Source organism: Hirundo rustica, chromosome 6 (assembly GCF_015227805.2).
Source record: "Hirundo rustica isolate bHirRus1 chromosome 6, bHirRus1.pri.v3, whole genome shotgun sequence".
NCBI classification, from domain to species: domain Eukaryota; kingdom Metazoa; phylum Chordata; class Aves; order Passeriformes; family Hirundinidae; genus Hirundo; species Hirundo rustica.
The window spans coordinates 6728736-6750626 of NC_053455.1; the positions used below are offsets into that span (position 1 = coordinate 6728736).

The 21891-nt window shown below is 44.3% G+C and overlaps 1 protein-coding gene across 2 annotated transcripts in view; it reads right to left on the reverse strand.

The window, feature by feature from the left end:
• Positions 1-5691, reverse strand: part of PPP2R5E (protein phosphatase 2 regulatory subunit B'epsilon) — a 71057-nt gene extending 65366 nt beyond the window's left edge. Inside the window, exons 1-2 of one of the 2 annotated variants that reach the window (XM_040066101.2) lie at positions 5156-5691; positions 2390-2553 (exon numbers count right to left, since the gene is read on the reverse strand). In XM_040066101.2, coding sequence (XP_039922035.1) covers positions 2390-2546 — 157 coding nt within the window. In that variant the 5' untranslated portion in view covers positions 2547-2553; positions 5156-5691. The remainder of the gene's footprint in view (positions 1-2389; positions 2554-5155) is intronic. The other variant, XM_040066102.1, reaches the window with a different exon arrangement.
• Between the last annotated feature and the right edge of the window lie 16200 nt (positions 5692-21891).

Genomic DNA, 21891 nt, shown 5'->3' on the forward strand with positions numbered 1-21891 from the left:
TTTTCCAGGATAAAACTAGAGATCATACGGAAATCATATGTCCAATCACTGGACAGAAGTAATAGGACTGGTCACCTGTTGGAAGGCAAGTGTAAACCCAAGACTTTCATGAAATTCCTCAAGAGAAGCATGAAAAACACAGGAGAAAATAATTTCCTCACTTCTTGCAGACTTAACAATCCTGAATGTTACAAATAATAATGTAGGTCAAAAATTTTTCCAAACTGCAGCGTGATTTTTAGCTGTTGGTGTTCCTTCAGCAGGGACCAACAGCGCTGCTGTTTAGGGAGACTGTAAGGCCCAAATCCCACCAATTAATCTGCAAAGGTAGATCCCTGTGCCTCTGGGAATCCGCATTAAGGCCAAGAGGGAAAACCAACTCCCAGGATCAGATTCTTAATTTGAAGCTGGACCACTCTAACTCATTATGACACTGATCATAAATGTCTCACCAACACTCTCTGCTCCCCATCTGTTTGTTTTATCTTATTATAGTTTTATATCTCAATCCTCAGGACTGGCTGCAGTAGTCAAATTAAGCACCTGGCCACGCCTGTGTTTCTGCAAGGGGAGGTGCTCACTGTTTTACTTATGCTTATGCCCATGCCTGGTTTACTCCCTACAGAATACAGTGAAATAATTACAACATCAATTTCTTCATTTGTACACATACAAATCTCAATGTTTTCCACTAATCCCATCGTTTAAGCCAAAGGATAAACTTCAGTCACCTTCTGAAACACAGCAACTGGTATGAAATAAGCTGTGTATCAAAAATTACCTGAAAAAGTGTAAAACTAAGCTTTAAAATGATTTCAAAGAAGCATTTGCTTCTTTGTCATATTGTCACAAAACAACAAAAGAGTTCAACAACAAAGAGGAAAAAAAATTTTAGAATCATAGAATAACCTGAGTTGAAAGAAACCCACAGGATCATTGAAGTCCAACTCCTGGCCCTGCACAGGATCACCCAAAGAATCACAAAATAATATTCACTGCAGATTACAAAGTCAAATCCAGTGGCACCAATCAACCCTCAACTGAGAAATGCCAAATAAAAGTCATCACCAGGCACAGTGCAGGGGGGGGCTGGGTGCACCTTTCCTTTGACTCAGGATATTCCATTTGTGCATTCTTACAGGGAGCCACAGAAAGAAGCCCATAATATTTTAAGGACAATTCCACTGGAACTAATCCTAGAATCCCACTTTTAATTAAAGACACACATTAAGGTGAGAGTTTTTTGGGGGAGGTTGGGGTTTTTTTTGCAACTACTGTGTCCTTATGAAGTGGGGTAGAGAATTAACCAAAGTGCAGTTCCACATTTATTACATATTTCAACACTCCGATTAACCCATTTGTCAAACAAGGTAGATGAGAGAACGTGGGGAAGCCCAAAAATGAAGAGAATGTATAGACATAGTATTAAAACTCATAAACTTCCTATTTTCCAGAATTATCAGCACCAGCCATGCCTATTTTCACTACTTATAGCAGAAACGAAGAATAGCAATGAAAAAAATATACAGAAGTAAATAAACCATTTGAGAAGTCAGTGCTGAAGACTTCTGAGAGGTGATTTCCCCTTCCTCACCAGACATTCTGAGAAGTGCTTTTGACCCCAGGATTTGTACCGAAATTCAGTGACGAGAAGAATTTAGGGGAAGCATTCAAGGTATCACAGAGATATTGGCATCCTTTTAAGAGTAGCAGTATGCTGGATCATACTTTTCCTTTTCAAATTAGAGGTAAAATCTGCCAGCAGAAACTCAACCAGCACTGGGATATGAAAGATCTCAAAACAGTATGGCCTTACCTAAGACCAGATTGGCAGCATCTTTCCCCCTGGGAGGCTGCAGCTCATGGGACATTTCCATTTCAAAATCCAGCAGAAGGGAGGACCTGGGAGCTATCCATGCATAAGTGGTATGAGAGGGGATCCCATCTCCTCTCTTTCTGTAGGGGCTGCAGTTGGCACCACTATCACAGGATGCAGATCCACACACCAAGGAAGGATGCTAAAAACCAGCTTCCTTTGGTTCACAAGTCCATTTACCCTTACCAAAATTACTGCTGATTTATGTCAGCTGCTGAGGATTCACAAACCAGAACACCCTTGCACAAAGCCTGAGAGCCTTGAAAATTTAAGTCATGGTACGGGTTAACATCAGCATTTAAAACTTTCAAAAGTATTGCAAATAATTACCACACCCTCAAGTCACAGATAAAATATTTTGTAGAGCTTAAATACATACATATATCTGGCATGAAGCATTTCTCAAGGCTGGGAAAATTTCCCTGCAATTCTTGACGATAGAATACTTCCATTTTAGAGGTTGGTTGTAGAGCAAAAATTGTTTTATTTATTCAAAATTGTGGTTGATCTTACCTTTTAGCAGAGGCAGGGGAGTTAACTCGATAGGCTTGCCCTGAGACCTAAACTGGGAGGAGCTTTGTGACCTCTTCTGTCTGGCTTTTCTGACGGACTTCCGAGAAAATCCGTCTACTTTATCCACTGATGGAGGAGTAGTTGGTGCTGAGGACATATCCCTACTGAAGGAAAGCACACGTTAAAAATGTGTTCCAAATGAGTGAAACAGGTAAAGATTAACATAAATTTTCCAAATACCTTCTTCCTGAGCTACCCTCCTGTTGACAATTCACACAGACAAACTGTTGAAGAGATCTAACCCATCTTGTGGATGGAATAAGCTTAATGGAACTTAATTATCAGCGTAGCAATCCCTCTTGCTTACTTTTTTATCTATCTCCCATTTGCCAAAAATTTCAGACCTAATGCTGACAGCACTGCACTCAGAACTTTGTCAGAACAGAACTTCATACACCTGTAGACCTGACTGTAGCTTTAAAACCGTAGCATTCTTTGAGATGAAGTCATTTCAACTCACTCTGCTAAAGAATGGGTACACAAAAAGGTACAGATGGTTTTTTGGCATTAAGGTCACCCATCCGCACAGGACAGAACAAAAATTCCGTCTATTTGCCACACCTACATACAAGATTCTATAGAAATTTAAGAAAGTATAGCAAAAAGTGCTGCTGTGTTTCACAATTTCACTAACATTGAGAAACTGTACGTATTACTTCTTTATTCTCCATTTCAGAAATACTCAGTTATTTTCCTGTGAGTCCCTTTACACGTACTTATTCCATGTCCTGGCATTTCTGGACAACTGGCAGCATGGTAGCTGTAAGTGCTCTAAGGGCATGAGACAGACAAGGTTTGCAGGGAGAGGCAGAGAGCCAAAAAAAGCTTCTGCAAGCAAAAGTTTGTTTGTTTCCCAACTTCAGCTGGCCTAAGCACTAGGCATTGCTTCTTCCTACCAAACCTGCCTTGGTGGCACTCCTGCAGCTGATTCTGTACCACTAGCACACACTGAATTAACGCATCCAGCTATTTTATTTACCAGTCCGGTCCTGTCTGTTAAAAAGGCCCATCAGAGCTTGATGAAATACATGAGTAATACTCAAGGGAGAGGAGACAAGAGGAATTCAGGCCTACATGTTACAAGCAGCTTGGTGCACAGTTAACTCCACCAGCATGTGCAGCTCCACTGAAATCAGCGGCCTCCTCTGCATTAATGACACAACCATTAACGAGGGCAGCTCTGTTGATTTCGGCCAGGACAGACACCCGTGCGAAGTTAAGCATCGGCGTAAGCATTTGCAGGATCAGGGTCTCAGAACGCGTCCTTGGAAAGCATTACTCATCCTCAATGTCTGTTGACTTCAATTACCAAAGTGACTCGTGTGCTACAAGAAGTTGATTCCACAACATACAGAACACTTTCGAGCGCTTATTATTTTTATTGAAATATCTGGTTACGCGGGTGCATCATAGATTACTAAATCCAGAGAAACAGGCATAATTTGGGTTTGTCTTTTGTATGAAAAGCTTTCAATAGCAATGATTTGTTGCAACAGTGTAAATAAGCTTCAAAAGATAAGAACTATTTAATGCAAAATTATATATAGGTGCACTGAATCTATCAAAAAATGGAGTATAAACTCCATAGCTTCTTCAAGGAAACATGTGCAGCACCCAGAAGCTGAACTGTGCAGCTGGCATTGCAAGAATGGAACAAAACCTTAGTCCATCTTTTTGATTTCTCCTGAGGTATTCTTTCACTACCAGCTCAGGCTTTCTAAATATAATATACTATCAGCAACATGAACCCATACCTTAAACTGGTCTTGTTTATCATCCGGGCGAAAAATAAAATGCCACCATCACCAGGGCATTCAGGCCTCGGCCAAGACTAATAAATAAAAAAGTCAGATAAACTCGAATAGAATGGCCTGTACTTTAGTAACCCACTTCCAAGATTTCAACAGTCCGCCAAAAAACACACAAAGTTACCTGTTACATAAACCAAATTCTGAAAATATCAGCAAAAACATATTCCCTAAACCTGAATCGGTTTGGCCCCATCTCATCAGAAAGCTTCCCCTCCTCATCACGTGCATCATTAAAGTGTAACCATCCCTGCAGAAATGTTTGCACGCTCTCTCCAAATTAAATTACAAAAAAAAAAGAAATAATAATAATGGACAGCGACTAAAGTAGATCACTTAAACTGCAGGATCATTGTGTCAGCAAGGAGCTTTACTGACACTTCTCTGCTGTAAATTTAGTAACAGTTTCCCTAACCTGCTTTATAAATTATTAAAATCTAATTCTAATTCAACAAGACTACATCCAGCCTAACAACCTTACAGTAAACACTGATCTTTTTTTCGTCTCTCCAAATGAACATTCGCTGCCCTGCATACACTATCACAGGGAAATACTCTGTTTCCACCAACAGCGGGGGGGAGGGGGGGGCGGGGGGAATAAAGCCCGAGATTATTTATTGTGTGCGAGGGGGAAAGCTGCAAACCCGGCCACCGCTCCCCGCTTCCTCCGCTCCATTCCCCGAGTATTTTGGTAAATACGAAGCCACGCTCATCAGATCCGCCGGTCCCGGGGGTGGGGGGGAAGTGAAAATACCGACGGATATCGGCGGGGAAGGGAGCAGAGGCGCAATTATCCGCTCTCGGCTGTCATTTCCAGACGGGATCTCCGCAGCTGGAACATGTCCTCCCGCAGCCCCCCGCGCCTCCTCCCGCACCGCCGGGCCGGCGATGGAGTTACCTTGACGCTCCTGGTAGAGAAGCCGGAGACGGAGGGAGGCGGCGGCGGCCTTGGCGGAGCGCGGCCGATGCCTGGCGGCGGCGGCGGCCCGAGTGCGGTTCTCGCCGGGCTCGGTCGCTGCCGCGGCGGCGCAGGAGCCCTGTAGGCCTCGGCCTCGGCGGCGGCGGCAGCGCGGCCTCCCCGGCGCAGGGCGGCGTCGGCGGCGGGTTCAGGCGCGGGCGGCTCCGCTCAGTCCCGTGCACTCCCCGCTGCCTGCGGTGCTGCTGCCTCTTCACATTCCCGGAGAAGGGCCCTGCGAGGCGGGAGGGAGCCGAGCCGAGCCGAGGGGGAGCGGCGGGCGCGGGGGGGTGCAGTGCCGGGCAGGGCGGGGAACGCTGCTGTTCCGCCGGCGGCTGGCGCGGGGGAGAGCGAGCGGGGGGTCCCGGTGGGCGTCGGGGGTCTCGCTCCTATTGTGGCTCTCAGCGGGCTCCGGCCATGGCACTCGCTCGCACGCACTCGCTCTCGCTCACAACCGAGCGCGCTGCTGCCACCGCCCCCCGCCCGCGGACCGCCCCCGACCGCCCACCGGAGCCGCCGCCGGGACGCGCCGCCTCAGTGGCGCCCGGAGCCGCCTTGGCCGCCGGGAGCGCCGGGAAAGGGCCGCCCCCTCCCCCGGCAGCGCGGCCCCGCGCGTCCCTCGGCCGGGCGAGCGGCGGGGCCCGTCGGCCGAGCAGCAAAACACGGCACTGCTGAGGGGAAACCGCGCTCAGGCTGAGGTAAAGCCCCGTCGGACCCTCTCGGGGGCCACAGAGCCGCTTCCGGGGGCGGACTGCGGGCGAGGGGCCGCGCTGGGTGCAGCCGGAGGGACCGACTGGGCAGTTCCCTTCCCTCCTTTGGGAAGCAGCGGCTGCGCCCCTCACTCTTCTCCGCTGCAGCTCTGCACCTTTGGGCTTCTTAGCCCGGTGTGTGATCGCTGTCTGCATCACCTTTTTTTTTTCTTTCTTCTTCTTCTTTTTTTTTTTTTTTTTTGGCCCCCAAGTATATTTAAATATACTTGGAACCAGCGACCAGCACAACGGCTGCTTGTAGATAGCATGGTTAAGTATCATGAATTTTGCTTAAATTTATCCACCCGCTGGCTTGGTGTTCGATGGTTTTGGTTTCTGTGTTTTTGTTGGGGGGTGTTCCCAAAATGCATCTAATGGCTACAGGGTAACGAAGCTGGGCAAGGGTCTGCAGCACACAAGTCTTGTGAGGAGCAGTTGAGGGAGCTGGGGGTGTTTAGCCTGGAGAAGAGGAGACTCAGGGATTTTTTCAGTGCTCTGCAACTCCCTGAAAGGAGGTTGTAGCCAGGGGTTCAGTCTCCTCTCTCAGACAAGTGACAGAAATGAAGGGACACAGTAGGGGATGTCAGGGAACATCCCTGCTGAGCCAGGGGACGTTTAGCTTGGACATTAGAAAGAATTTCTGTACAGAAAGGGTCATCAGACACTGGAATGGGCTGCCCTGGGAGATTGGTGGAGTTACTGTCCCTGGTTTAAGGAAAGACTGGATGTGCCGTGGTCTGGTTGGGAAGGTGGGGTTTAGTCATAGGTTAGACTCGATCTCGGAGGTAGGTCTCTTCCAACCTAACTGATTGTGTGATTCTGTGATGGTGTTAATTTGAATGTTATGTTTTAAAATAGGCTCCACCCTTTCACCTGTATTTCTGTCAGGAAAAAAATGTTGGTGTCTATGAGTAGCAGCCCTCCTATGTTGCTATGATCAAATCCCTCAGTCTTTTTCTTAGGAAATTAGCTTAAAGGCAGTTGGAGAGCTGGTTGTTTTGGTGGGTCAGTCACATCCCTCCTTTTTGTGAAGGTAGTGAATCCTCTCAACATCACTAACCCTGCGAAGGATATCTAGTTGTTGTTCTACTCAGCTTCCTGACTCAGCTTTTGGCATAACAGAGGAAGTGAGACTGTGTCAGACTTTGATTTAAAGTCATTTAAGCTGTTGTCAAACTGCTTTCAAAACTGCTAATTTTCAGCCAGTTCCCTGGTCCAGCTCCCGCTGAAGAACTTGGAGCACTAGTTAAAAGCTCATGGCCACTGAAATATGACTGTCATGGATGTGAGTGGTTTTGCCTCTCATCTCTCAAAATGCCTCTTTATATCTTAAGATATATCTCCGCTATGGTGTGGGGTTTTTTTGTTTTGTTTTTTTTTTTAACCTACAGACAGAGCAATTTCGCTTCCTTTCAATCCTTCCTGGTGTGGCAGTTTTAAACCTCTTAAGATGCTTATGTCTTCTTAAGTTATCCCAAAGTCATTCATGTCTTTTTTTTTTTTTTTTTTTTTTTTTTTTTTTTTTTTTTTTTTTTTTAACTATAGCACCCAAGACTGGACATTACTAAAATTAAGGCCTCAACAGCACCAGCATCTGCTGTCCTGCCTGTCACAGACCCCACTCCTGTTTACACATGCCAATACAGATGCTTTTGAGTCAGTCTGATCCATTCACAGTCTTGCTGACCTCTTTTATCCCCTCATCCATTTCTGCTGACCTCCCAAGCCAGGTATTTCTCCCTCAAGTAGACAGTAATGCTGCTTGAGAAATTATTTCCTGGAACAGCCCTAATGCTATGCCTTCATTTTTATTTTATCATCAAGCAGTCAAGACATCTTTTAAAATGAAGTTCCACGTGATGTTAAGTCAGGGAACTGTAGAATTTGTCATGCTCTGTAAATCGATTTCACTTCTCGGAAGAACTCTATTTAAAAAAGCAAAACTAAGATTGAACTATGCCACAGTTCCAGAATGGGTTGTGCAACTCTAAATTTAGGAGAGTGATTTGTACGTATTTGTAGATGTTTAAAACTTTAAATTTGCTTAAATTAAACCAGCTAAAATAATCTAAATGCAAACAAGGGTGGATAACAAAGAATGTGGGTCGGAGTTAGATCAATATAAGGTAAAATATGGCAAAAGCACTGTAACATCCCATTATCAAGGGACAGAACCTGTATTTGTATATGTCTTACTGTTCCACGTGCTTAATTCTGTTAGCTCAGAATTCCTCAGTTCTGTTCACTGCCCTGTGTGCTGCTTTTGATGTGATCAGTGCAATGAGCAGCTCGTAAAGTTACTGGCAGCACACTGCAGAAGGGAGGTTCTAGCACAGCCTGATGGCTACACTGACACTTGAGGTGCAGTTGAGCAAGTCATTTTACATGATCGTACTTCAGTCTTCCTAGTATGAGATGAATCCATCTTTGTAAAACACCAAAAAATCAAAAACTGAAGCCTGTGATGTGGGTATCTATGAAAATAACTGCCATAGAAGGGGTAAAAATCAACAGTGCTGTCCAAGTCCACTGTCCAGTGCACACAGATGCTTTTCGTCTTCATTCTGACTTTGTATAATAACTACAGAATTTATTCTTCAGTACAGCTGAACAAGCTGGTAAATAACCCATTCAGCTAATTCATTTCTTAGATGGTCATCATGTGGTCTGTTTGGTCCAGTTTGGCTGTGTAAATCATTTTTATGAAGTGTTTTATATCAGGTGATGTTTGGACAGTAAGAATTCAAGAAAAAATACAGGCTTTATCAGGGAATAAACAGAAATCTTACCTTTTCTTTGTCATGTGGCAATCGGATTTTATGTAGTAGGCTTCCCATTTATCTCCTGGTCGCTTTCTTTTTACTACTTTAATCTGTGAAGTCCTCATCTGTGATGAGATTTCAGAGCACAACATAAGATATGAATGTAAAACTGCTGATGTTTCAAAGGGGTATTGTTACTTGTCCTTCTCCTATTCTCTGTTTAGCCTGTATTTTGTACAAATTACTATTTTGAAAAGGGCTAATTGAATCCCGAGCAAAGATGGAGAAGAACTGAGTACTACAGGTGTTTTACATTGATGTGTATCTATATATGTTTATGTATGTGTTTGTATAAATACATGTAATACCAATTTGCAAGAATAAAAATTACCTTTCCTCAGATAAAAGTTCACGTGACCAACGTCTCCCATACAATTGTGTGGGCATATATATGAAAACATGTGCACATTCAGTACCTGGAGCCCTTCCCAGAGATCTACAAGGAATAATAAATCCTTTTGATCACTGTTTTTCCATTGCTATCAAAGGTACAAGACAAACCTATCCTTTTTACAACTTACACTGCCTCGCTCTCCTACAAAAGGGCTTTTAAAAAATAGCTGGAAAGGAATTTTCAGGGCCAGCTCCTCACCAGTTCATCCCTGCTTTTTAGCACCCAGACAGTCAGAACAGCAGTCAAGAGCCCTCCAGAGCTGAGATTTTTGTACCAGTGACTCAGATTTGTGCCACTTCACGTTTTTTTGTGTGACTGGAGTTCCACTAAGACCATCTGTTATGGCCACCCAGGCAGGAAAAGGGAGCTCTCATCCACACTGGCATTCTGCTCTTTGCAGAGCAGCTTATCAAACAGGATTGCTGCAGAGATAGAACCGTGGAAGTCCTGCTGGATTGAGCGATAAACATTAATGGATCTAGCTGGAGCTTGCTTCACCTGGCACGTGTGACATGTATTTGTCTACAGAAAGGGTCACATAATGCTGCATAAAGGATCTCCTCTATGTTGAAAGGGGCATTATCAGGGTACCAAGGGATTAGTCCAGATATTCCCAGTTCCAATGTAGGAAGCAAGAAAAGACTTGATCTCCCCAGAGAACTAATTATTCAGACCATCAGGAAAAAGACCAGCCAGAGAAAGTGTTATGGAGGAAGCAGCAGAGCTGTTTGAAGAGGCAAATCAGCATGTGAACAAGGCTTTTCTGATACATCTTTTAACAGAAATGAACACTGTGGAATGCTGCATCAGAGTATCTGTCCTGCTCCATCACTGTGATTGAAAGGGCACAAGCTGAGGCTTTTTTGTTTGCTTTCGAATCCAATCCACGTGTAATAAGAAAGCATTCTACTTAAGTCTGTGTACCCTGCAGTTGACTTCTGATTCACGTTTCTGGTTTTGAGGAGGAATGGTGTGGCTTTTAGGCAGTGTTTGCAATTGCCGTACCAAGTTTCTCTAATAATAAGAAAGTGCTTCTTACTCCCTCCTCCTGCTCCTCCTGGTATCAGCTGTGCCATGGCACTGTCTGTGCCCTCAGGAACTGAATTCCTGGTGGGTGTGGGGTAAGCATTTTAGGGTCATAGACACAACTACCAGAATGGGAACTAATTCTTCCTCTCTGTTTATAGACACTGCGTCATTTGAAGTCTGTTTCTGTAGTCAACATGGAAAGATAAGTAGGAGCTTGCTCGCCTTGACAGCTGGCTAGCTGCCTCCTCCAGCACAACACTGCTCTCACTTATTCCCCAATTCATGGGTTTGTTCCTACTTTGTTCCCCTCCCCCAGCGTCTTAACTTGCCTCCAGGCCCCGGGCACTCCTTTAAGCCAAGCTTTCTGACTTTTTTTATTCGCTTTCCTTCACTGCCAGTTTACCTCTTACCTTCCTCCAGCTTTGCACTTCACTGCTGGGCCAACTCCTCTCCCCAACCGTTCCTGCCCACCCCAACTGTCACCTACAACTGCCTCAGAAGGTTCTGCTGCTCCCTCTTCTCTTGGGGCAGCACCCACAGGGCCCCTGAAACTGCCTGGAAACAGCCAGGTATGTTACGTGGTCCCCTGTGCCCCTGGGGGATGTCAGAGTCTCGAGAAATGAGCTCAGCTTGTGTTCTTTGCTTTGTGATCAAGTCTTCTTCAAGTACCTGAAGGGAGCCTACCAGAAAGATGGAGAGGGATTTCTTAAAGAGCATGCAGTGACAGTACAGGGAGGGATGGCTACAAACTGAAAGAGAATAGATTTAGATTGTGTATTACAAAAAAATTCTTTATTGTTAGGGTGCTGGCACGCGTGTCCCAGAGCAGCTGTGGCTGCTCCATCCCTGGGAGTGTTCAAGGCCAGGTTGGATTGGGCTTGGAGCAACCTGGTCTGGTGGAAATTGTCCCTGCCCGTGGCATTGGGTTGGAATGAGATGATCTTTCAGGTCTCACTCAACCCAAACCATTCCTTGGTTCTGTCTCCTCAGTTATCTCTGCATGTAATGCATGATAAACCAATATATCCACTGCCATAAAACTCTTCAGGTGAGCCCCTTCTGCTGTGGCCCAGCTTCCTATTTGCAACATCAGCCTGAAAAGAACAAATGAGTAAAATACCTGTGTGTGTGTGTGTGGTGAAGGTGAAGAAGAATTGGTGCCAATATAAAATCTGTGCTGTGGTAATATTTGGCATATTATCATTATTGAGTGGCTTCTTTGACATGCTGTGCAGTCCCCACACTTGGGGAATTTTCAACATTATCCATTGTCAGGTGGGAACTGGAAGAATTTATAGCAAGAATCAATAGCCAAGACTTGAGTGAGAGCTGATCAAAAACAGAGTTGAAATTTCCCTTTTTAAGAAAGGAGAAGTTAAAAAAATAGTTTGCAGGGGCACCAAGTGGCACCAGAGGACACCTCTGGAAAATTTGTCTTTAGCTATATTTAGTACATCCAAAGAAATTGTAGCTCCCACTTGAGCCATTTCAGCTGAAATACAAATAAATAAAGAAATACTTTAGAGAGTTGTATGCTCCTGAGTCATGCTTAGTTCTAATATGTGCTTTTCTGGGTGAGCTCCTACCTTGGAGCAGATTAATTTCTAACTCCAATTCTATAGGTGTGCACCTGTACTTTATGTATTAAAGTCCATCAAAAATACACTAGGCACTGAAATTCTAATATTGAAAGCTTTTAGTACAATGGCTAATGAGAGCCCTTCAGACAAGCACTTCCCAGCAAGTTTGTTTTAGAATAATTATAGTTTCTTGCAATTACTGGCTTTTAATGATAGGCTGTTGAGACATTTTTTTTAGTTCCATAATCTTTGTAGAGTCTTTTGTTCTTGAAATTTTATCACCATCTTGATGCATGAGTGTGAGATGCTCCAGGGAAATGCTGTTCAATACCTGCTTGACTACAAATTTAAAATGTCATTTTTTGTCTTTTATTTATACCTAGGTCAAATTCATATTACGATCTTGGGTTCCTTCTTGAAAATTCAGTGCAGCTTCATTCAGGATCTTAAAATATGATGTAAGTCACATCTTGGAAGATGTGAAAATAGATTTTATTTCATCTTCTACATAAAGCATCTTTTCTGAGTTACTAAACTTTCTTCCAAAGTACACTGGTTTTGATCCAGAATTTCATTCCATGGCATTCAAACTGTTCTGATCACATCAAATGTCTTTCTACCCCCACTGAAACCCACCTCAGGCCTTCTCCCAGCATGATCCAGCGATTTTTCTTTGGGATGTTACAGGAAGTTACACAACAGTGAATACACTTCAGAGACTTTTTTCAGAATTCCTGGTAGCATTGCAACTCAGCAAACTGGTTTGATACATCTGTGTAAGCAATTTAACTTGTCCCCTGTTCCCTCACTGCATTGCTTTTGACAAATTGACAGAATTCTGTCAAATATACTCACCAAAGCTTTCATACAGTGTCCATCATCCCATTTAAATGGTTTCTTCACAAAAAATACCAGTAGTGTTAGTCCTGCTGGTGATCATCTGTAGGATATTTCAACCTCAACGCCACGTATGCAGATTTTTTAATTTTATTTTAGTTGCAAAAATAATTTGCCACCTGAAATATTCTCCACTTATTCAAGCCATTAGACAGAAATATAAGCAAGGTTGTCTGCTTTCCACAGAGATTTACAAAAATCCTCGCTATCTCCTGGGGAAAAAAGGATAAGAGACATTTGCAGAGAAAAGTGGGGCATCCATTGTTGCTGCATGTTTAATTTTATTTGATTTACTATACTTAACTTCTTCCCTTGTTGGCAAAAACAACCTTAGCTGCTGCTCATGCTGTTTGCCAGCATCTCCATCTGCATCTTTGGTTACTCCTCAGATTCGTTCTCCTCCTGCATTTGCAGAATGCTGCTTGCATCCTCTGGGCTCCCATGGGAACGTTCCCCCTTTGTGGCTAACATTCACAGCAGCATGGAGTTACTCTCGTTGTGGATGACATTTTCCTGCAGCTGCAGACACCTGAGCCCAGCTCCCTCTGAGTCCCTTACGTGGCCTTGGTGATCACTGCCAGTGATAAGGGAATGCCTCCGTCTCCTCTTCGGAAGTTTCGGATTCGCGCTGTGAATCCACACCCACGATTGAGTTCTGTCAGTAATCCCAAATCCCCCGTGAGAGAGTTTATCTGAATTAATCTCATCTTGTAATTTTGCCATGTAGGTTTATTTTGCAACTGGACCATTCCTTATCTTACATTTTGTAAGATTTTTTTTTTTTTGCTCTTGGGAGTGGTTTCCATAAAACACCTTGGAAGGCATTTATTCAGTCTCAAAGTTAGTGCTGCATTTACTTGGAATTTGGCCTGTTTTCTGCTGACCTTTACTTAAATGATTATGTATATGCATGAGTGCATGTGTATTTGTAGTGCTTTCTTTCTTGCTCAAGTTTAATTTTACCCCATAAGGCAAGCTTTCCTCTCGAGTGCGATGTCCCAGTTGTTTTATTAGGATTGTGACAAGTCTGCTCACACGAGGCACATCCACAGCACATCTGAAGGAAAGCAAACATCCTGTGTTCCTCAGCCTTCTCTAAACCCCAGCAGATGGCTGCTGCTTCGGCAAACTCTGCGCAATAGCGTGGATCACATTTCCCATGCAGCAGACTTATTTCTGGAATCCAAGCCTAGTATAATTCCAGAAGGTGGGAACATGCATCCAGCCACAAAGTGGTTTAGCCCAAATCAGTCTTACATGGTGACTCTGCATAGCTCAGCGCCTCTTGCCTTTTGGGATGGATGTACAATGGGGCTGAGCCAGCCAAAGTTGCAGGTAACAGCTTCCACATGCAAGACTTTAAACAACAAACCTGAAAGATCTTTGTGCTTTTGTTAGAATCTGCGAATGTTTGTTTTTTCTCTCTGTGATTAAGTATCTTGTGGAGGTAAAGGGTGTTCTTTGGAATGACTGGGTTTCCTTGATGCTCAGAGCCAGTCCCTGCTCAGAATCCTGGCAGGATCTGCAGGAGGTGATGTGTATTTTCTGTACCTCAGGTAACAATCAGGGGACACGTCCCACAGACAAATGTCCTTACCCTGGTTCCCTGATGTGTCTGTGCTTAACCCCCGGTCTGGAATCGGGCACTTCAGTGTCTGGGTGAATTAGCAGGAATCACTTTGCAGGAATCACAGAACCGTGGAATGGTTTGGGCTGGAAGAGACCTCAAAGATCATCTCCTTCCACCCCTGCTGTGGACAGGGACACCTTTCACTAGACCAAGTTGCCCCAAGGACCATTCAACCTAGCCCCGATCAGAGATGGGGCATCCACAACTTCTCTGGGCAACTTTTCTCAGCTTGAAATTTAACCCTGCATGTTTGTGCTGTGTTCAGGGACCCATTCCCATTTATTTTTTTCGAAAAGGAGGCAACAAAGGAGTTATTTGGGCTGCACGTCCAGGCAAATAACCCCTACTACGTCTGTTGAGGGTGTTGTGTCCTGAGGAAAGGTCAGTTTGGCAGGGGGCTTCATCTTTTCTTGCTTAAAATTTTTCTTCACTGAGCAACAGGCTTGGTCTCAGCCTTTTGTGCCCACTTTCCATCTCATGATGAAGTATTTAGCATCAAAGAAGGCTTTTGAAAGGACACCTGCATTCCTCTACAACTTGTGCGCTGATTTCTTTGCATGGTTGATCTTCAATGGGCTACACATCTGTTCTGTTGCATTCAGAGGCCCTAAAAATGATGCCATAGAATCATTAGGGCTGGAAAATACCTCCAAGATCATCAAATCCAGAAAGTAATTCTAAACAATGACAACATTTCTGATGTTTCCCCACCAAATATACTGATTATAAAAATGTCTGTGTGCAAGCTAGGCTGGCATTAACTCTCCCTCATCATTCAGAACCTCTCTGGCCATGCAAACCCAATACTCAATGTATATCATGGGATATTTTCCTACATCACACCAATGTAGAAAGCTCCCAGTGGCTCTGGAGTGTGTATCTCCATTAAGGATTCAGTAGGTTAGTCACAGTCCAAAACAATTGTCATTATTTCCTAAATCAAAGTTATTCACAGTTACAATTTCCTTTACAGGTCATCGGGTTTTTTTTTTTTTAAAAAAACTATTGTTAAGCCCAGCACACTGTTGGTCAAAACCTCTGACTAGTTGGAGTAAGAGATGAGATTGTTGATCCTGTCTTCAAACAGCTGCTTCTGTACTTGAAGAGACACTCCCTAGATGGTTATGACTTTTTTTTCACCACTAATGGGACTAAGTGTCATTGACTGGGTTAGGCAGCCAAAGACTTTCTTGAGATTTTTTTTTTTTTTTTTTTTTTTTTTTTTTTGACAAAAGGTTGTGCTCATAAAAATCAATATTACAGAAAAAAAAAACCTATCAACATTTCCCTTTATATACAGAGGAGTTTCCATTTGCTTTATATTATTATGTATCCTGGCCACAGAAAGATGGACACTGAAATCAGGTGGATAACCTGCAGCCATGGAACTCTGCCAGTAATTTAGTATATTTTGCAAATTGCAATATTTCTGCTCTTGTTTTGGTTCCTTAATCGAGAAGAAAGATTTACAACTGGTTGTATTGACCCACTCAAAGGTGTTTGTAAATAAAGCATGAACCACAAAGCTGCATCTGTTCCTTGTCCTTTTTCTTACAGTTTTTACCACAGCAGTGCCTCTTGGGCATTTCCACTGAGTTTTTCAAACTCGACAAAAGCGTCTGTGAGCCATTTTGCCTGCTGCAGTGAGCCACGTGGTTGTGCATCTGGGAAGAGGAACAACAGTATAAACAATGCAAAATGAGACAAACTAAAAGTCACAGAATCATTTTGGTTGGAAAAGCCCTCTAAGATCATTGATTCCAGCCTAACCCAGCACTGCCAAGCCCACCACTAAACTGTGTCCCCAAGTGCCACATCTACACTGTTTTTTGAACACTTCCAGGGATGGTGACTCCACCACTTCCCTGGGCAGCCTGTTCCAGTGGCTGTGTCAACCCTTTCAGTGAAGAAATGTTTCTTTATACTTTTCCACCTCTGCAAAAATTTATGGTTCTGGCACAAGTGGGCTTGAATAAAATTGTCATGAATGATATTTGTGGTCAAATGAGATCAAAATCGCTTATTCCTCACCAAGAGAGCTGGAATCAAGTGTAAGTACCTGAAGGGAGCCTATAAAAAAGATGGAGAGGGACTCGTGTACAAGAGCCTGGAGTGACAGGGCAAGGGGGAATGGCTTCAAAATGAAAGAGAGGTTTAGACTGGATATTATTTAAAAAAAAAAAAAATCTTTACTGTGAGGGTGGTGAGGCCCTGGCACAGTTTGCCCAGAGAAGCTGTGGCTGCCCTGTCCCTGGAAATGTTCAAGGCCAGGTTGGATGTGACTTTGAGCAACCTGCTCTGGTGGAATGTGCCTCTGCCCATGGCATTGGGTTGGAATGAGGTGATTTCAGGTCCTTTCCAACTCAAACCATTCTATTGATTCCATTTCTCTTGATGTTTGCTGCAACCAGAAGCAAAGGGCCGTGTGCACAGCCTTGCAGATTTTTTAAGTGGGAGAGAAGCTTCCTCTGAAAATCCTGATCAGAGTCACAGCCTAAAACACACTCGGCCAGAAGCCTTTGCTAAACACTGAGCCTCTCACCTTCCTGCTCCATACTCAGATCCCACACCCTATGTATATCCCACACCCAGCTCAGGGTTTTCCCCCTGTAACTGCTGTGGGTGCCCTACACTGCCCCAAATCTCTTCTACCCCGTCAGGGGCTCCAGCACTGCCACAGAGGAGGACAGCAAGGTCCAGCTCCTCAGGCCCTTGAAGAGGGCAGTGACCCTGTGTTGTAGCTATTAAAGAAGGTAACAGTTCAGGAGAGAAATACAAATAGCTCCCTACGAGCACAAATAAGGCACATTCAAATGTGTTTGTGTGTGCCTGCCTGGAAATTTGGCTCATCATTCCTCTCTCCATTTCTCCCTGAGAGGGTCACCAGTGCCTGAAAACACTGATGTGCCAAGGAAGCCAGTTCCTTGTGGGGGCATGACTCCGTTCCACACGGACATTTTCCCTTCTGTCACTTGGCATAATTCAGTATGTGACTTGAAAATTCAAAATATAAACAAGAGAGATGAACCAGGGCCAATCGTGTTGCAAGCAGAAGTCTCAAACCTTCCCAGTAAGTGAAGAATACCTCTCCTCTAGAAATACCACCCATTTCTCCATTCTTTTCAGCTTAACCAGAACTATTTCTTTGCAGCTTTTAACCTATGAGGAAATTTGGGCAAAAATACCGTGATCAAACACACATGTAGGAGACTATAAAAACACTCAATGACTCACAATACACAATTTATCAGGCAAGTTTCTCCCATCTCCTAGTTCTCCTATTCCTTTGAATTGCTTATTGCTTTTCTTTTTCCTCCTCAGGATCATTTTCTCCTGTAACTTTGTTATTTTTTTTAACAGTTCTTTCACAGTTAAAAACCTTCAGGGTATTTAGGCATCATTCTAAGAATGACAGAACTATCCCCTATATTGGCCTTTAGTGGCTTCTGGCCATTCCCATGTTCCAGGATGCACCAAGTTACTGCAGTTTTTTCCTGAAAATTGATAAATGATACACCTGAGCTAAACAAATAGGAAAAAGCCAAGAATTTATGGGAGTGCAGAGGGCATGATCTTTTCAGAGAATTATTAAACTGAATTAACAGGAGTGCCAGTTTCTTAACTGGGAGGGAAAGCAGGGAGAAGAATTCAATGAAAGGTAATACTCCTGGCTAGAGTTGAAAGATCCATTCTACATTTTGTCAGAGGAAATTATTTTGAGGAAGAAAAAAAAGAAAATTTTATAAGTATATGAAAATATACTCAAATGTATGAAATATATGAAAGTATATATGAATATTTGTGATGCTTTAATAAATGAGGAGTTGTCATCTCTTGTGAAGGAAACCCAGTCTTAATTTCAGCATTGCCTGTGCTGTGGTCTTGCACGGTGTAGGCAAGTTCCTGAATGGTTAATTTTGGCCTCTGCCATTACGTTGTGCCTTATTTCTAATTGGAATTACATCCAGTTTTGGCTCTTAGGCATTCATCCTGTCACATGTTGATTACTGCAATAAATATTGTCATTACTGAATTTACTCCTATATGCAAACTGAGATCAGAGTCTGCAGTGCTCACAAGCTGTTTCAGGCAGGATAAGCAGACTCTTCAAACCTTCTGTCTTCTCTCCTGTGGTTTCCCAGCCCAGGAGAGGGGAAGGGCTGCAGGGTCAGTGGAGAAGAGGTCCTGGAGCCAGGCTTGTACTTTGGGAGGTTCCTTTTTCCCCTGTACATTATGACTTTGCAGGGAAAATACCGATGTATTTTAGTTAGGCATCCCACTCTGGTAGTCATCCCACCAAACCTGAATTCAGCAGTTCTCACAGATTAGTGTAGCAGGATAAGATAGTCTCATATTCTTGGCTGTTAATTAATTTTATTACTAATTGTGAAGTCTTCACAGAAGCCTCCGTTGCAAAAGAAATTTTAAACATGCTTAAGTCTGGATGTTTCTCACACGTAAATAGATCTCAGTGGCACACAGGCTGTATTAAATACTGCATTTGAGTTAAAGCACTTTGAGAAAGGACAATTCCTTGTAGTGGCCTGAAGCCAGGTGCCCACCAAGCCACTCTGTGAGTTCCCTCCTTCAGCAGGATGGGGACAAGGGGAAATAAGATGGAAAAAAACCTCACGGGTCACAATGAAGGTAATTAAATAAAGCAAAAGTAAAGGCCATGCACAGAAGCAAAGGAAAACAAAGCATTTACTCCCTACTTCCCACCAGCAGGCAGGGTCCACCACTTCCTGGGAAGTGCTTCAGCATGGAACAGCGGTAAGGATGGAATGCCCTCCCTCTTCCTCCAGTCTCAGCTTTTATTGATGACCAGGCATCAAATGGTCAATTTGGGTCAGCTGTGCTGGCTGTGTCCTCTCCCAAATCCTTGTCCACCTGCAGCCTCCTGGTGTTATTTATCAACACCTTCGCAGCTACCAATACACAGCACAGCCTGTGAGAGCTGCTGTGGGGACGATTAACTCCATCCCAGCCAGGGCCAGCACAGTACAAAAAACATCTTCAGCCTTCCCGTGCTGGAGGCTCTGAGCACTCACAGCCATTGCAGACCTGTCCTGCTTTCCAACAACGATGATTTTCAAGGGACTGTCAGTGCCCTTAGGGCAGTAAATACAACACTGCTAAAGTGTTGGTAAGCAGAGCTGCAGGAGAGACCCACGGGTTTTTCAAACTAAAGTGAAATGAAGCAGGCTTGGTTTATCATCTCTTCCTACATAATGCACAATGGCACCGAGCAAAGACGGGCTCCTGCACACTCGTCATGCTGTCTCCCAAGTGTGTGTGGTGCTAAGAGCTCCCACAGGTCCCAAAACCCACACAGGAACACAGCAGGGAAGTCAAGTCACTGCAGCACAGCATGGAAGGCAACAGCCCCTGTGTGCCCCATGGTCTCTCACCTCGCACCATCTCTTCCATATCACTCGCTGTTCTTGTTCTCCCATCCAGCTCTTTAAGGATAAAACCTACAAAAGAAAACACCAAAAGGTTGCTTCGGTGCCACACATGGTAAAAAGCCTCAATTCATCTTTATCTTGAGGCCACAGAGGATCATAGCTGGACTTTTCAGAGGGCAGAGCATGGTAAAAGTCCTTGCCCAGGGGAGAGGAGCTGGACTAAGCACAAACTTCAACCCCACTGCCCCCATCCCCAGGCCCAGCTCCTGCTGGCCTGGCACAAGAGGTTCCCTGCCTTTTCCCTTCCCCTCGCCCTCATTAGCAAGGAAAACAGAGCTGGCAGCAATCCCAGCACCGCGTTTGCTAAATGGATCTATTAAAATGTAAACAGAGATCACGTTGCAGGGCATCATCATAAAATACCGCGGGTGACAGCTCAGCTGGTTCCCAAACACTGGCTGGGCTGCGCCGAGCTCCTCTGGCACATCACAGCTATCCTGACTCTTCCTCCTCTCTCCAAACACTTGCCCACTGGGGTTTTGGAAGGCTCATCATCTGCCAGCGCCCCGCAGGCTCACACCGACAGGAGCCTCGCTGCATCTCCAGCACGTTTTGGGGCCTTGCGATCTCTCTGAGGCTTTCTGCTCCAGGAAAACAGCGCTCTGGGGCCTCAGAGGCCCCTTGCCATCCCTTCAGAAGCCCTCGAGTTTGCAGTTTAGCATTGATGGAGCACAGGACTGGCCACACGGGTTACACCTGTCTTACTCCTGCCTGATACACATCTAGGAGGAGTTTTATCACCTCTTTGTCTGAGTTCCAAATGAATATTTTCCTGCTCTCTCCCCTGCTGCCCCTCCCCAGGGGCTCTCAGGAAACCACCAAGCCATTGCTTTATTCTTTCAAGAATTCTTTAAATCCATGTGTTCATTCACCTCCCTGCCACAGTCTGCAAAAACTTGACAGAAATTGGAAGGGGCTGGGGAAAGGTTGGGGGTTTCTGGTTTGATGACTTTCCCTTGCTGCTGTTCTCATCTCTTTCCCCTTCCTTGGGTGGTTTATCCCCTCAGTACATCAGCTGTGTGCCCCTTGTCTCTCTGTCCTCTGGGGTTCCAGACCCCAAGCTTCAAATCTTTAAATTAACAAAATAATTTACCCCCGGTGATGGCATTATAAACTACTCAAGAGGCCAAAGCAGTGGCGGCCTTGTGGAGCAGAGGAATGGAAGAGAGGCAGGAATTCCTGATCCTGATCAGCTCTGGCACGGATTTCTTACGTGCAGCAGGGGAGGGTTTTGCCTCACTTTCCCTCTCTGAAATGAAAAGTACAGCAGCCACCCCCTGTTTGAGACACTCGAAGGACAAGCTCTCTGGCAGGACAGCCCACTGTTTATCCACAAAACACCACGGGCAGCAGGGACAGGGCTGATAATCCTGCAGGAAAACCTTGGGCCCTGCTGAACACCACCAGTGAACACCACCAGCAGGTGGGAACACGTCACAAAAAGGTTAGTAGTGGCACTCAGAGAAGACTTTCCTAAGGAAGATAAAGGGTGAGGGTGTTTTGTGCCATTTTCAAAAAGCTGATACAATATTTATCAATGGGTTTCAAGACCATTCTGCTCATTAAATATATAGTAATTAAACCCTCCTGATGGAACAAAATGCTTTTTTTTAGTATTAAAAAAATATACATCTGTGCTTTTAGAAACTTAGATTCCATTTGGGTTCTAAAGTTTAGAGGTTTTAATTTTATCTATGTAACATAACTTTAAAAATGAGCCCATTTACTTTAGTTATACTGGAGATAGTTGGTGGGGGGGCTGGGAGAGAACTTAAATCCTGTCTAAAATCTGGGAAAATAATCTTTAAGTGACAGAGGACCATTTTCTTCCAGGAGATTAGCAATAGTTTATTATTCCAAGTATATATTTAGACTATTCCACTTAACACTGCTGCTTTAATATCAACCACATTAAACCCTTTCTAATAGCTGTTTGCATTCGTAAGTGGTTCCAAGCTCCGAAAAGCGGAGCAAAGTGCCTCTCAGGCCATCAGCTGAGCACGGCTGCTCACACCTGATCCCTCTGCACATTCCAGCAGGTAACAGGGCAGCTGGGCTCAATGCCCTGCTCTTCCCACTCTTCTTTCAATATCCTGCGTGAAGCCCCAGG